Source organism: Onychomys torridus, chromosome 15, assembly GCF_903995425.1.
Source record: "Onychomys torridus chromosome 15, mOncTor1.1, whole genome shotgun sequence".
Lineage (NCBI taxonomy): Eukaryota > Metazoa > Chordata > Mammalia > Rodentia > Cricetidae > Onychomys > Onychomys torridus.
Genome location: NC_050457.1, coordinates 51,241,309 through 51,257,446, shown reverse-complemented (window position 1 = coordinate 51,257,446; position 16,138 = coordinate 51,241,309). Strand labels below are relative to the sequence as shown.

General features: G+C 44.2%; 1 protein-coding gene across 2 annotated transcripts in view; it reads right to left on the bottom strand.

Annotated features, from left to right (window-relative positions):
- The window catches only part of Zfr (zinc finger RNA binding protein), a 60,893-nt gene extending 56,224 nt beyond the window's left edge, over positions 1–4,669 (bottom strand). Inside the window, exons 1-2 of one of the 2 annotated variants that reach the window (XM_036206731.1) lie at positions 4,477–4,669; positions 4,088–4,187 (exon numbers count right to left, since the gene is read on the bottom strand). In XM_036206731.1, coding sequence (XP_036062624.1) covers positions 4,088–4,187; positions 4,477–4,513 — 137 coding nt within the window. In that variant the 5' untranslated portion in view covers positions 4,514–4,669. The remainder of the gene's footprint in view (positions 1–4,087; positions 4,188–4,476) is intronic. The other variant, XM_036206732.1, reaches the window with a different exon arrangement.
- Positions 4,670–16,138: the final 11,469 nt, after the last annotated feature.

Genomic DNA, 16,138 nt, shown 5'->3' with positions numbered 1-16,138 from the left:
TTTGCCAAATATGAAATGACAAGAAATATTCAAGGTTTTTCTCAAGAGTAAGTGAAGAGAAAATGGCTGTTTAAAATACTAAAAGAAATGGCTATTTTTCTGCTCACTGGAGAATAGAAATGACTGTATAATCATTTTATTACATATTTGATATGGCATAACCCTTTAAAAACTCAAGTACTGCTGGAAGTGGTGGAGTATGCCTTTAATCCCAGCACTAGGGAGGCAGAGGCAGGCAGATCTCTGAGTTCCAGGCCAGCCAGGGATACACACAGGGGAAACCCTGTCTCAAAAAACAAAAACAAGAGGGTGAAAGATTTCTGTTATGAAAACATTAGGGAACCCCCCCACCCCAATTATCTTAGGGCCAGCAAGACAGGTAAAAGCACTTGCCCTACAAGCCTGAGAACCCGAGTTTGGTGCCCAAAACATAAGGTGGAAGGAGAGAATCAACTACTGAAAATTGAAATCTCATCTCCACAGATGTGCTGGACACACACTTAAGTGGGCACGCGCGCACACACACACACACACACACATGTCAAACAGTCTACAATAATAAGGAGATAAAGAATTATGCTAGCTGGATAAGGTGAATATAGCTCTAATAGAAGCACAGTGCAGGTCAAGGCAGGAGGATCACAAGTATAGGTATCTTTGACTCCATAGTGAGCTCAAGGTGAGCCACTCCGGCTTACTTTTTTTTTTTTTAAACAATTTATTTTATGTGCGTTGATGTTTTGCCTGCATGTATACCTGTCTGAGGGTATCAGATCTCCTTGAATTGCAGTTATGGACAGTTGTGAGCCATCATGTGGGTACTGGGAATTGAACCTGGGTCTTTTGGAAGGGCTCTTAACTGTGGAGCTATCTCTCCACCCCCCCTTTTTAAGTTTTGTGTGTCTAAGCGTACCTTCTCAAACACAAGAATTCTCTAATTAAGCTCACTTTGTGCCATGAAGCCATCCTGGTTATTTTCCATGGGATAACCTGCTTTGTCTTGTGCCTCTGCCCATGAATTAAACATCTTATAAGAAAGATATAAACACATATACAAATTCAAAATTTTTTTTCTAATAGGAAGCAAATCTTTGAAAAACAAACGGCATTGTTAGGTTTACTTGCCCTTAAAAAAATACACAAAATAGGAAGAAAAGCAGGAAGTGGGGCTTTGCAGCACAAAGATTGAATAAATGTTCAACACAGAAATGTTTAATATGAATTATCATAAATAAAAACAATCTAAAAGCTATTTGGAACTTACACAGTCTCTTCACAATATAGCATACTAACTCTTTAGTATATCATTACAAATATCAAAGCTAGGGCTGGGGATGTAGTTTCCTGGTACAACAAACTGCCAGACAGCCTGAAAGATACAGTATTCCATTTCCAGCATGGAGGGAAGATGAGTCTAAGGTAAATTTAGTCAAATATATTGTATACAGCTGTGACTGAGAAAGCTAAAGAACCAGAATTGAAATGAGATTTCAGTTGTTCACTGAGTTATCTATATTCAAAGACAATGAAACAATTCATCCACATGTAAAAGACTCCCAAGTTTACAATCTTTCAAATTAAAAAACATATATATATGCACACTAACTCTTCCACTTCTTAAAGTTCCATTATAACTATTTCTGGCCACAACTAACATGGCTGGTATTAATGTTATTTATCCATCTTTCTCAAAACATTAGCATTATTGGACATGAATTCTTGTTTTTTAAATGCCAGTAACTTTCATATATGCCTATGTAAAAGGACAGAAAGTCTTATCAGTTAGTTTTGGTGATATATGCATAGTTAACATTAAGACTAGTCTTTTCTCTTAAAACATACTATCTTCAACAAGCTGGATTATTATTTTACTCAAGGTGGGATTCAATATTCTCACAATATTGATTGGATTAAAAAAAAATCCCCCCCCCCCCAGACAGGGTTTCTCTGTGTAGCTTTGCTTCTTTCCTGGATCTCACTCTGTAGACCAGGTTGGCCTCGAACTCACAGAGGTCCACCTCACTCTGCCTCCAGAGCACTGGGATTAAAGGCATGCGCTACCACCGCCCGGCTTCAAAAATTCTTAAATCTAGGCCTACACTTAAAACAAAAAAACAACAACTAAAAACTCCATCAAACCCATCAATTTTCGGTAATGTAAACAGTTAATAATGCAAATCTGTAATTCAGTGGATACTAAGAAAACAGAAAAATACTGTACAAGATGAACAAAAAATTTTAATGGTTAAACGAAGCATCTTCTAGAACACATGGTACTCGCTCACTAGCAGATTTATGGCCATAGATGCCATTAGCTTTCTCATTTCCCCAAAAAATAAAGTGCTTGACTATGTTCCTTCACAAAAGGTTTTTTGAAACTCTGCTTGTTCGATATGAAATCTTGTTTAAAAAAAAAAACAAAACAAAAACAAAAACAAAAAAACACGACATGTTAATGTCTGATATGTCCCAAAATTTTGCTCTGACAATACAATTTCAGTCCTTTTTCTCAACAGAAGCCTCAAGAGACTTGTAAAATGCCACGAAAGATTAAGGCTTTCAACAATCAGAAAAATACCAATGTCAGCAATATAATACACTTACAAATTTTAATACCTCTTTAAAAAAAAAAAACCAATGAAGGCATTGTGTCTTATTGGCAGAGATTTTTCTTTTTCAGTAATATATAAAATAGTACCTCTTGCAATAAACTGTATCTTAAGAGTTCATAAAATCAGGTAACTTTTTTTCTCCTTCAGATCTTTCAGCCCCCAAACATTAACCAGTACCCCATTTTACAGATGAAGCAATTGGAAACTCAAAAATACATGTCCAAACGTCACCAAAAAAAAAAAAAAAAAAAAAAAAAAATCAACACAATATTGTTACTCACATTTTCTGTTTTCTAATGTGCCCCCTTTAAATACACAACTCGCCTAAGGTAAATGAGATGAAAGAAACTACCTTAGTTTAACTACGATGAACCTAATATGCAAATATATGCGATGTAATTATACACACATAAAGCCAATACTCAAGAGCTGTGTGCTTATGGCTTGAACCAAGAGACTGCCGCACTCTGATCCATAGAGAGTACAATAAACACATCGTTTTGTCTTTGCTTTGTTTTTTGTTTTTTGCGATGAGATGTACAAAGAATTACAGCTATTCTGGCAGTGACAGCTATCTGAAGGTAGAGGTTTCATCCCGTGCATTACAATGACTCAGTATAAAGTCACTGGCATTTTCTCCCCCCCCCCCCCCGCCGAGGGAGGAGAAAGACCCCCCCAACGGAGAATCACTGATCCACCTGGAACCGTCCTCCATGGTTAAAAAGGCTATTATGCACCAGAAACTTCTCCCGTCTTTCCCAGTCTCACAGCTAAACAATTCACAGGTGGTTGGCAATATTAACATCCTCTCCGCGCAAGAAAACCGAAGGGAATGGGGATGGATGCCGCGACGCTGGCAAACGGGCAGTCAGATGGAGGGGCAAGCGGGGGTGGCGGGCCGGGGACTCAGGACCCGGGTGGGGGGGAAGGTGCCCACAAAAGACACGCTATCGGGGATCCGGGGCCGCCGCGCCTGATTCTCGGCCCTCGGCCCCCTTCGCTCACTCCCTCCGTCCCCGGAGCCGAAGGCAGATAAGAGGCGGGGGCTGGCAGGGCGGAGGCGGGGAAGACTGGGGGCCCGGGGAAGACGGGGGGCCGGCGGCGGGCAGCTGGGCCCCGCTCCAAGGCCGCGGGAGGCCATTTTACCTCCGGGGCCGTCCAAGGCCCCGGCGGCCCTCCACGTCCCCAACCCTCGGTGATGTCTTCTCCCCGCCACCCTCGCCCCTCGGTGGGGGTGGGAGGACGGCTCCCCGACGCCCGCCGGCCGGCCCCCGCGGGGGTCCAGCGGGGCAGGGGAGGAAGGGCGTGCGGGCGGGGGTGCGGGGAGGGTGCGGGGCCCGGCCGCGCCTGCCGCGGGCTCGGGGCTCGGGGCTCGGGGCGGCGCGGCGGGGGCGGGTGCCGAGGCGGCCCGTCGGGCCGTCGTGTCGGCGGGGCGCGGAGGGAGAGAGGACGGGGCGAGGGCGGGGAGCCGTTACCTATACTGGGCCGCAGCCGCCGCCGCCGCCGCCCCGCTGTGGGTGAATCCAAAGTAGTTGCCGGTCGCCATTTTGGCATCTTCCCCCAGCCGGCTGGGCACTGCGGCGGGCACGGAGAGTCGGGTCCCATGGCGGGAGGGCAGCCGTGAAGGGGTCGGGGCGCCGAGGCAGGGCAGGGGAGAAAGAGAGGGCCGTGAGAAGCCGCCCTGGCCGGCCAGGCCGCGGCCGCACCGCCGTCCACCTCCCTCCCCGCACTCCCTCACTCACTCGCACGCCCGGGTGGCGGCCGCCGCCTCCTCCCCGGAGCTGGCCCCAACCCCCGCGCCTACCCGCCACCCGGGGCTGGGGAAGGGCAGGGCAGAGGCCTCCACGGGCCACATTAGACTCACCATAGGTGAAAGAAACTACAGGGCATATGGGAATCATGGGCTCGGGCTGCTGCTGCTGAACTCTGAACTCTCACCCGCTGCCTCCCTCGGCCCCACTCCTCCTCAGCGGAGAACAGACCGCCGCCTCCGGCCGCACGGCGCAAGCGCGCTGCTGCGCTGCATCCTGGGAAATGTAGTCCTCGCGGCCCGCGCCAACTCACCCCCCCCCACACACACACACCACCACCACCACCACCCACTCCCCCGCGAGCTGAGCTGGCGCAGGGCCCCTGGAGGAGCGGATTTGTGGGGTGCGGGTGTGGGGCTTCCTCGCGGGACAACGGGCCCGGCCTTCTCCCCAAGGGGTGGTGGCCCCGCAGCCGCCTCCGGGCGGCTCCAAGGCGGAGGAGGAGCGCCTCGCCCGGCCGCGGGGGAGTCGGGGAGCGTGACCAGATAGAGTGACGTCTGTTGGCCTTTTCGCCGCCTTACTTTCTCTCCCGTTTCCTTTACGTTTGCATCTGCGTTTGTTCACTGTGTTTCAACCCTCCTCTCGCGTTTAATTTCCATCGGATTTTGAGCTGGGCTAATTCCTGTGGCTTGTCAACTAGCCTTTGAATAGGGGAGGGAGGAAAAGAGAAGAAGCCCAGGGAGTGCTGCACCCAGCACCTGCCCAGAATCCTGCCTGCCACTGGAGTCACACGCCTTGTCAAGCCCTGCGCCCCAACCTCACACACCCCTTCAGTTTTTCAGGGTCCTATAGCCCGCCCCCCAACAAGGTGTTGGCTGTTGTAGATGCTAGTGAGCAAAACAAGATCCCCGTTCACGTGAAATTTTTATTCTGGGAAGGCTTATGAGAGACAAGATCCAAAACATGGCAAATGTAGTGGGTGGTGATTGGAGAGTTAAGAAAATAAGGCAATGGAGATGAGGGGAGCAGTGCGGTTAGGACCACCACTGCAATAGAGACCTGACAGAAGTTAGAAAACCACCCAGGGTCCCTGGAGGAAGGATAGTGGAGGGAAATCCAAGAGCATCAAGGGGGTCATTCTGGCTAGAAGTGCGTGAGGGGAGGACCAGCTGGAAGGTCTTTGTGAGTGCCAGATCTGCTGGGTATGGTGGCACTTACCTATAATCCCAACATTCGGGAGGTTGAGAAAGGAGGATCTCTGAGAGTTCCACACCGGTCTATACTACAGAGGGAGACATTGTCTCAAGAAGAAAATACCCACCCACCCATCACCCACCCATCACCCACTCCTACCACACTGCCAAAAGCGTGCCAGATCTCTCTGGGTAAGGGTCAATACTTTATAAATAGTACTGCATGCAACCGTGTCTTCCTTGTGGCTGCTTTACAGTCGTTCTCTATTTTCACAGGTCATTTCTGTTATCGATCCCTCTCCTCCACCCTTCCCACCTCTACTGCTGGGGACAGAGCTCAAGGCATCCTGCGAAGTGCAGGCAGGCACTCTGACCTGAGCTACATCTCTTTTTTTTTTTTTTTCCCTTACAGTTCTAGTTATTTATTCTTGAGGCAGGGTCTTGCTGGCTGGTCCGATGACCTGGCAGGACTGTCCCGCCTCTGCTGGCCTCCATTTCCCAGTAATTCTGCATCAGTCACTAGAGTGCTGGGATTAGAAGGATGGGCCACCTTTCTGTTCTTACCTCTCCTGCACCATTTTCCATCCCTTGCCTTTTCCCTGCCTCCATCACGGCAGAAGCGCTCCACCTCACCTCCTCCTTACCTTCTGGAAGCCCATCCACCAGCCCCCTGCTGTTATCTCTTCTTAGAGTCAGATGTGAATCTTAAAATATTCAGTGAATCAGGACTCACCCATGAAATTCAGGGCGTTATTCCACCTTTCTTTCAAAGCAGAAACAATGCCTCCATTCTTATTTGTGCCAACCCCCACACCTCCTACAAAAGTACAGGTTCTCAGAACCTGTCTGATTTGTCCTTTTACTCATTTCAAAAGAGAAAATGTAGAGCATTCGGGAAAAATCAGTGTCATTGTTTTTGAGAACACTGATGTTTCCCAGTTGTGTTGCTAGGGGAGGAAAAAAAAAAATCTACTCATAGGGGTATTAGAACTGCATTTAAAAAGTGACTTGCCTTGAACTTTACAGAAAATTAAGCCTCCAGACAGACTGCAGCTGCTTTCAGAAACCTCACTACTCTAAAGCTATTTGCATAAAACTGGAGGAGAAAAGTCAGGTGATAATTGTTGCAATTCTGTGTGGCTGCTTGGCAGGTCTCCAGTGGTTGAAGTGTGTTGACACGTTCCAAGGAGCACTGAACTAGAAAGTTCAGTGGCGGGTTGGGGATTTAGCTCAGTGGTAAAGTGCTTGCCTAGCAAGTGCAAGGCCCTGGGTTCCGTCCTCAGCTCAAAAACAAAAACAACAAAAACAAAAACAAAAAACAACAGCTCTGTTGTCAGAGGCATACCCTAGAGGAAGTGCATTAGTGGGCCCTCAACTTGAACTTGTTTGGAAAGACCTTTTGGAAAGGATTGGGATCAAAAAGACCTGGGTCTTATTTGAAGGGGGGGAGGTGTGTGCAGGTAGCAGTGGAATGTCCTGATTAGATGTCATTTAATAGTTTGGAATCTCTAAAGATAGGAATCAAGCTCGTATCTTCTTCATATGGGCCAGTGAGATGGCTTGGCAGGTAAAGGTGCTCGCCACTAAGCCTGATGACCCCTGGCAGGCACAAATTGTCCCCTGACCTCCATACAAGTGCCTACACAGGTACGCAGACACACACTAAATAAATAATTCGAAATATTCATCATAGGGCTGTGGCAGGGGTTAAATGGGGGCATCTAACCTGTTTATTGCAACAACAACAACAACAAAACCTGGGACCCTGAGAAATGGCTCAGCAGGGTTACAGTGCTTGGCAGCATGGAAGCTTGCAAGCATGGAAACTCAAGTCTGAATGGAAGGAGAGAACTGACTCCACAAGGTTGTCCTCTAACCTCTACAAAGGTCCATGGCACATGCACCAGCATACACAGTATGCTTGTGTAAACACACGCGCGCGCACGCTCGCGCGCGCGCGCGCACACACACACACACACACCCCAAACAAGGCCAGATGCTCTTTTTAAAATCAACCTTCTAGTAAGTTGTTTTTTCTCTTTTTCTCTTTGGGGGGGCTCACCACCCAGCTCCCAAATAATTCACACACAGAGGCTTATTCTTACTTATAAATGCCTGGTTGGCTTAGTTTCTAGGGAGCTTTTCTTAAATTATCCTGCCTACCTTTTGCCTCTAGGCTTTCCCCATTCTTACTTCTGTATCCTACCCTTGTTCCATGGCTTGCTGTGTAGCTGGGTGGCTGGCCCCTGAGTCTTCCTCCTTCTCTTGCTATTTCTTCATCCTCCTCCCAGATTTCTCCATCTCTGCCTGCCAGCCCTGCCTATCCTTTCTCCTGAGGCCGTTCAGTTCTTTAGTAGACCATCAGGTGTTTTAGACAGGCACAGTAACACAACTTCACAAAGTTAAACAAATCCAACATAAACAAAAGTAACACACCTTAAAATAATAGTCTACTACAGTAAGTAAATACTCGACATGACGAATATTCGCCTACAATCAAAGAGCCTATGGCTCCAAGCTAGAGGAGTATGTCCCACAATACCCAGCCAGGCAACATGCCAGGCAACAATCCCCTGGGCCAACAACAGAGAACAAGACTTCACCGGAGCTAGGGGTGTAATGGAGCTGGTAGAGTGCTCACCTAAGCATGAAATTCTTGGCCACATAAACTGAGCACGACGGACTAGCCCTGTAAGCTCAGCCCTGGGAAGATAGAAGCAAGAAGATCAAAGTTCATGGTCATCCTTGGCTAAATAGGAAGTTTGAGACTCACCTCAGGTACATAAGATCCTGCTTCCAAACAACAAACAACATCAGCAGCAACAAACAAGTAAGCAAGCTAGAGAGGTGGCTCAGTCCATGATGGGCAAGCATGAGGACCAGAGTTTGGACCCTCAGCACCCATGTGAAAGCTTGGGAATGTGCGTGTGCTTCTATGGCACACTATCTGCAGCCTTGGCACTGGGAAGAGGAGAAGGGTGGAAGTGGGGACAAGACAGGGAAATCTCAGGGGCTCCCTGTCTAGCCAGTCAAGCCAAAAAGGTGAAAGGTGAGGTTTGGTTTCAGTAAAAGACCTTATCTCAAAGGGGGGGGGGCAACTGAGAAAGACATCTGACATCCACCTCTGGCTTCTACATGCAAGCACATACATGCACATATGTGTATAGGCACCTGAAAGCACACACATACATAAATACACAAAGAAAATGCTTTACTGGAGGCAGTTAACCATATTATCTAGCATCTTCATTAAGGAATGACTCAAAAATCATATTTGGTCAAGGTCTGTGCTTCTCAGGACAAAGCAGAATTCTTCTAAGTAGACTTAAAGACTTGACATGGTCTGGCCTTCCTGCCTATTCGTCACCCTACTTCATATCCTCTTCATTCCAACAACCTTTTTACCTCCTGTTAACCCACACCCCTCCATAGGGCATTTCATATTCTCCTTGCCTCGAATTCTTGCTTCTCTTTGCCTAGTTAATCCTGTTGTGTGGAGGACTAAACTCAACTCAGCCCCTCTGCACCCCTCCTTGATGTCCCCTCTGTGACCTCTTCAATTGATCAGATTGTTTCTATGCTCTCAGAGGACAAGGCAAATTTGCTTAGCTGCCTTGTCACAGCTACAACCTTATACTTACTGTGTGATGGTTTGATTGATGTGTATTTCTCCGATCAAACTATGATCTTTCTGGGGGCAGAATGCTAACGTTGAATGCCTAGTGACAGACAAGTCATCAGAAAGTACTTGAAGAGTGATCAAAGCAGAGGATGAACAACTTAATCATTCTCTGATGATTCAGAATACAGTTCCAGATTCCCATAGTCCCCGGGGTTATAATTGTGAATCTCAATTAGCATCTGCAGACAAATTAGGAAATGTTAATTGGCAGTTCTGTCAGCCACAAGGTGGTGCTAGTCTGAGAAAGCCTGTCTTCCATCGCACTTGAGTCAAGCAAGGCCTGGTGTCCTGGAAGACCTTGTTGAATACAAGATACAACAGCCAGAAAGCAGGCCACATTAGCTGCTGTATGCCAAGAAGAGTATATAGACGTGTGCTGGTTGGCTTTTGTCAGTTTGACAGAAACCTACATGTATTTGGGAAGAGGGAATCATAGTTGAAAAAATGCCTCCATAAGATTGGCCTGTAGGCATGTCTGTGAGCATACATGTAGGTATGTCTATTGTCTTGATTAATGATTGATGTGGGATGGTCCCAGCTCTTCTGGGTGGTGCCATCCTTGGACTGGTGGTCCTGGGTGCTTGCTGAGCAAGCCACAAAGAGAAAAGTCAGTAAGCAGTGCTCTCCCATGGTCTCTGTTTCCGTTTCTGCCTTATCCATGTTCCTGCCTTGAGTTCTTGCCCTGACTTCCCTTAGTGACAGAGTGTGATCTGAGAGCTGTAAGATGAAATAACCCTTTTTCTCCCCAGCTTGTGTTTTTTTGTTTGTTTGTTTGTTTTTGTTGTTGTTTTTTGGTTTTTGTTTTGTTTTTTTTGAGACAGGGTTTCTCAGTGTGTAGCTTTGCGCCTTTCCTGGATTTCGCTCTGTAGACCAGGCTAGCCTCGAACTCACAAAGATCCTCCTGCCTCTGCCTCCCCGAGTGCTGGAATTAAAGGAGTGCGCCACCACCGCCCAGCTGGGACATGTTTTTTTTTTTTTTTTTAATCACATCAATAAAAACCCTAACTATAGTGAATAAGTGTAAGACTTGTGGCCAGTCTGTGCTAAAACGTAGTGAGTTTTAGACCAGTTTGGGCTACAGAGTGAGACTGTCTCAACTTACCCTCTCAAAAAGAAGGGTGCATTTCACATACCATAAGAATCACTCTTTTAATATGTTCAATTCAGTGGATTGTAATATGTTGCATAAATCCTAAGTGGTCTTGTAATAAAAACCTGGAGCCAGATATTGTGGTAAATGCTGAAAGATCAGACAGACAAAGGAACAAGCCATAGCCACTTCTCACCTTGCCAACTCTATGAAGCATCTGACCAAATGCCTTGGAGTCCTCAGTCGAAAGCACCTTTTGAGTTCCTGTCTTCTCACACCTTATATACCTTTCTCTGCCCAGACATTTCACTTCCTATGTCAACCTTCCTAGTGCTGGGATTAAAAGCATGTGTGCTTCCCAAATACTGGGAGCAAAGGCATGAGATATCAAGTGCTGGGATTAAAGGTGTGTGCCACCAGAGCCTGGCTCTGTTTCTTTTAGGCTGGATTAATCTCCTGTAGTCTAGGGTGGCCTTGAACTCACAGAGATCCAGATAGATTTCTGCCTCTGCCTCCTGAGTGCTAGGATTAAAGGTGTGGCCACCACTACCTGGCCTCTGTGGCTGGCTTTGTCCTCTGATCTTCAGGTAAGTTTTATTAGAGTACAACAAAATTTTACCACATTAATATATTTCCAAGTATACAACTTGTATACAACTACCATTGCTATCTAACTTCAGAATATCTTGGTCACTGTAGTAATAAATTCTATACCCACCAACAGTCATGTGTCTTCACTTTCTTCCAACCCTTAAAGGCCACACAAATAATAGTTTGGGGTATATTTTGTTTGTAACTTATTCTTCAAGCACTGGGGATTGAACCCAGAGTCATGAATTCCAACACCCTCCCCATTTTGCTTTGCTATGTAGCCCTCCTAGGCTGGTACTTAAAACGAAACAAAGACTAGGAATAATCCTCCTGCTTCTGCCTCCTGAGTTAAGGGATAAGAATATACCACCAGGCCTGCCCACAAGAATACTTTCTATCTCTATGGATTTGTGTATGTTGGACATATGAATAGACTTTAAGGATATTTGCCTCTTGGTCTAGTTCTCTTCTCATAGCATAGTATTTTCAAGTCCTGTTGTCTGGTTTTGAGAGAGTCTCTAGCCCAGTTTGGAGATTTTTCTTTCTTAGTCTCTCAAGTTCTGGGACTATGGATGTACGCTACCACACTTGGCTGACCCAGAAATTCTTGGGAGGAACCTGTTTTCATTTCTGCTGATACATATCTAGGAGAAGAATGTTGGTATTCCGTGTGGTTGTTGAGGCAGGGTTTCATGATGTAGCCCAGGCTGGTCTCAAAAGTACAATTCTCCTACCTCAGGTAATTGATTGCTGGAATTATTAGCCACCATGCCATATGTTTGTTGTTGTTGTTGCTGCTATTGTTGTTTGTGTTTTTATATCTAAAATTGGCTTCTTCCCTTCATCTCTTTCCCAAGGCTACCTCAGCCATCTACTGATCTTTTCTTAAGAATCAGATCTCCTAAACCCATCTATGGAGATATGAGGCAGAACAGCAGTGTGTGAACAGCTGTGTACATTATAATACATTGTCTTCACTGATTCTTTATAAAACCCTGTGAGCTAGGCAGAGGCAGAATTTAAAGTATGCTTTAAATATTTACTCCAGCATGCCAGTCCTCCATAATATACTGTGTTCTGTGTAAAGGAAGAAGATGTGCTTTTGACAGCAGGTCACCACAGTTACATTTGTTCCCAGTTTTAGTGCCTGTGGCTAATTCTCATTTATGAACTTCTAGAGCACTCACTGGGGAGGTTTGAAAGAAAATGGCCCCCAAAGGAGTGGCACTATTAGGAGGTGTCGCCTGTTGGAGTAGGTGTGGTCTTGTTGGATGAAGTGTGTTACTGTGGAGGTGGGCTTTGATATCTCATATATGCTCAAGCCACACACAGTGAGACAGACCAGCTCCTGTTGCCTGTCTGTCATGATGTAGGTCTCTCAGCTTCAGCACCATATCTGCCTGTACACCACCATGTCCCACCATGATAATGTACTAAATCTCTGAAAAGGTAAGCCATCCCAACTAAATGTTTTTTCTTTATAAAAGTGGCCTTGGCCATGGTGTCTCTTCACAGCAATAGAAACCCTAACTAAAACACTCATCAATCTTGTTATCACTAGTTTGGTATCTTTCTCTTCTCAGGAAAGCACATAAACTCTACAGGGTCAGGAACTGTGTCTGCCCACTGAGTTTCTGATGCTTACAACCATGCCTAGAATAAGTAGGCACTTAAGTACTTGATAGCAAATGCATTCTGATATATGTCTTCAATACTTCCTATCTCCTGGCTACCACCCATTGTGATAATAGACGTATAAGTAAATGCCAACCTATTTTAGTCCTCTCAGGTCCCTTGACATTCTAACTCACAGTATTCACTGCCAAGGCTCAATGCAAAACACCAGTGTCAGAAAGGGTTCCAGTGTGTCAGTAATGCATTCTTTTTTGTTTTGTTTTGTTTTGTTTTTCGAGACAGGGTTTCTCTGTGTAGCTTTGCGCCTTTCCTGGAACTCACAGAGATCCGCCTGGCTCTGCCTCCCGAGTGCAGGGATTAAAGGCGTGTGCCTCCACCGCCCGGCAGTAATGCATTCTTAAGAATTTGAAGAACTTGTAGACCTCAACACAATCACAAGGAATAACTATTTAAAGGCATGGAGAGGCTGGGCTGTAACTTGGTGGCACTAAAATGTGCATGGATTTCATTCCTAATACTGCTAAAAATACATTAAAATATAGAAATAAATAAAGCTTAAAGGAGAGTCTCAGCCACACTGTTGCTCTCACTTAGATGCTGATAATCTATCAATAACAGATGCTAAAGGGCATATTGATTTAGAGTCACACTCTAGAGCATTGCTATCCAATGGAATTTTATTTCAATGTGAAATTATTCTCTAACTGTTCACCATGACAACCATCACTGAGTACTTGAAATTCAACTAGTATGTCAGAAACTATATTAATTTAAATGTAAAAACTTATATATGATGGGCAGCTACTGTGTGGGATAGTAGAATAGTAGACTCTGGTGATCCAAGTTCAAATCCCAGTTCTACTTGTAGCTGACAATGACCTTTTGTGTGGGGTGTATATATGTTGCTGGGGAATAAATCACTGTGCATGCTAGGCAAGTGCTCTATTACTGAGCTTCATCTCAGCCTCGATAAGATAACTTTGTCCAAATTCCTTGTAAACAATCAATGAGGGCTGGTTTGATAGTACCAGGTGTTGATATTTGGTGCCAAGGCTGATGGCCTGCGGTCTATTCCCAGGACTCACAGATGGAAAGAGAGAGAGAGAACTGACTCAGCTTGTCTTCTGGCCTCTACACATGCATATGCATATATATATATATATATATATTATATATGTAACATAATATATATAATATATATATTAGATAACTAGTAAATGAAAGAGGCAAACATTTAAGAGATTGTCTACAAGCATATCATCAAAGCTAGTAACATTAAGTCTCTAAATCATTCTCTGACTCTGACACTCCTGTCTTCCTCTTTTGGGATATTTGCATCTGCCTGGATTATTCAGGATCAACCCCCTGTTAAACTCCTTAATCATATCTTCAGAGTTCCCTTGTTATTAGCAATGGCATGTATTAGTCTGGAAGCCTAAGATACATGAAACATGAGCATAATTACTTCCTGTGACCTTTCTGAAAGATTCACCATAGGTCTGGACTCTCTTGTTATAATAATTTCCCCTTTTCTTTTTTGTTCTATGCCATTCCTTTTAATATTCCAAAGCCATATTTAAGCCTATGAATACAAATCCCTCTTACTCTAATTTCTTTGATACACTCAGAGGTTTATATTAATTACAAAACTGTATGGCCTATGGCTTTAGCTTCTTGCTAGCTGTCTCTTTCATCTTAAATTAACCCATTCCTATTAACCTACATGTTGCCACGTGGCCATGGCGTTAGCAGTCTGCTGGCATCTTGTTGCTCCTTGGGCAGCAGCTGGCCTCTCTTTCAACTCCACCCTTCTTCTCTCTGTCTCTCTGCTTGGATTTCCTACCTGGCTGTAAGCTTTCTTGCCATTGGCCAGAACAGCTGTATTTATTATTCAATGGGAGCCACACATATTCACAGCATACATAAAGACATCCCACAGCACCTCCCCTTTTCTGTCTAATCAAAAAGGAAGGTTGTAACTTTAACATAATAAAATTATATATAACAAAACAGTTATCAAGCAAGAATTACAGTTATAATATCTAGTCTATTTGTATTTGGAAAAATTTAAAAAAATATTCTAGCATCTATTCTATTTTTGTGAGTCTAAAATTTTATATCTAATTTATCTTTTATCATGACTAAGGAAAACTATAATTATAACTATCTAGTCTTCAACTTCATCAAAGATCCCAGAAGAATATAATATTACCTGAGTAAAGAGGAAGTGCATGGCAAGCAACTTCCATAATTCTAGAAATGATAGAGACATCTGGCTGCCTGGACAGTCATCCAAAGTTCTTTTATAATGTCAGGGCATCTATTTTTAGCCTATCAGTCTAGAGTCTCTGGCATAGCGTTCAGTAAAGCAGGAAATTTTAAGGACAGTTCTGCCCATTCTGACAAAGTTTATCAGTTGCTTCTCCCTGTGTTCTGTAGAATGTCTGGCAGTTTCTTCTGTGAAGCAGGAACCTAAAGGACCATCTCACCTTACAAAGTTCAGTGGTCACCTTTCTATAGGTCTTGCATGTCCAGTTTATACATCATTCTGTCAAGCAGTCAAGTCAAGGGCACTTTTTTGCCCAGGGGCTAACTTTTGCCACAAAGAAAGCAAACTCCATAATGAATTTCTTCAATGCTCATCATCCTCTTTGAAGTAATTGGTGCTGCCAGGAGTAGACATGTCTCACTGTCCAGAAAAGAACGTTTTAAGAACTTAAAACGTTTCAAATGCCATATTCTATAGGTCTTTGAAGTGTTTGAAGATTACCTACCTAACTGAAACATACCTTTGTATACCTAAAAAACAAATTAACATGACTATATAAGTTTGATTATCATAGATGCCTATTAATCTGTATTTCTTAATTATATTTTATAATTTTTTTTGGAGCTGAGGATTGAACCCAGGGCCCTGCGCTTGCTAGGCAAGTGCTCTACCACTGAGCTAAATCACCAATCCCTATATTTTATAATTTTAAATGAATTGTATAAACATACTACCTTAAACAAGAGTAGAAATATACATAGAGTATAACAAAATTAACTTTAAATTTGTATCAATAAACTAAAATCTATAGCAATATATTTCAAATGAGTTGTTGCTTTTTAAAAGTAGATTCAATAATCTACCCTTTTATTCTATTATATCTAAATAATTTGCAACCAACCTACTAAACAAAGACAAATATCCATAATCCATTTTTGGGGGGAGGGCAAACTGGGCGTAGTCCTCTAGGTTACTTCCTGCTGATTGGGGGTGTTGTTATCTTATGGGGATCCTGAGAAAATTCAAGATAATGGTCAAGTCCTGGGAAGACTGTCTATAACCTTTGTTGATAGGTACCATCTGACAAGGTTCAGGAGGTCTTACTTGATCAAATCTGATCCATCTTAACCTGAAACAAATCCATAGCTTCCTGCTTCCAGTGGTAACATAAGCAGAGCCTCCTTTCCAAAGGAACTAGACCCAAATTTTGTAGTCAAGATACCTTAAAAAATATATATATTTGTTTAACTCAGTAGCCTTTACCATCAACTGTCTCTCTCCAGTTAAAAACCCCAAAGACAATATAACCCAGATT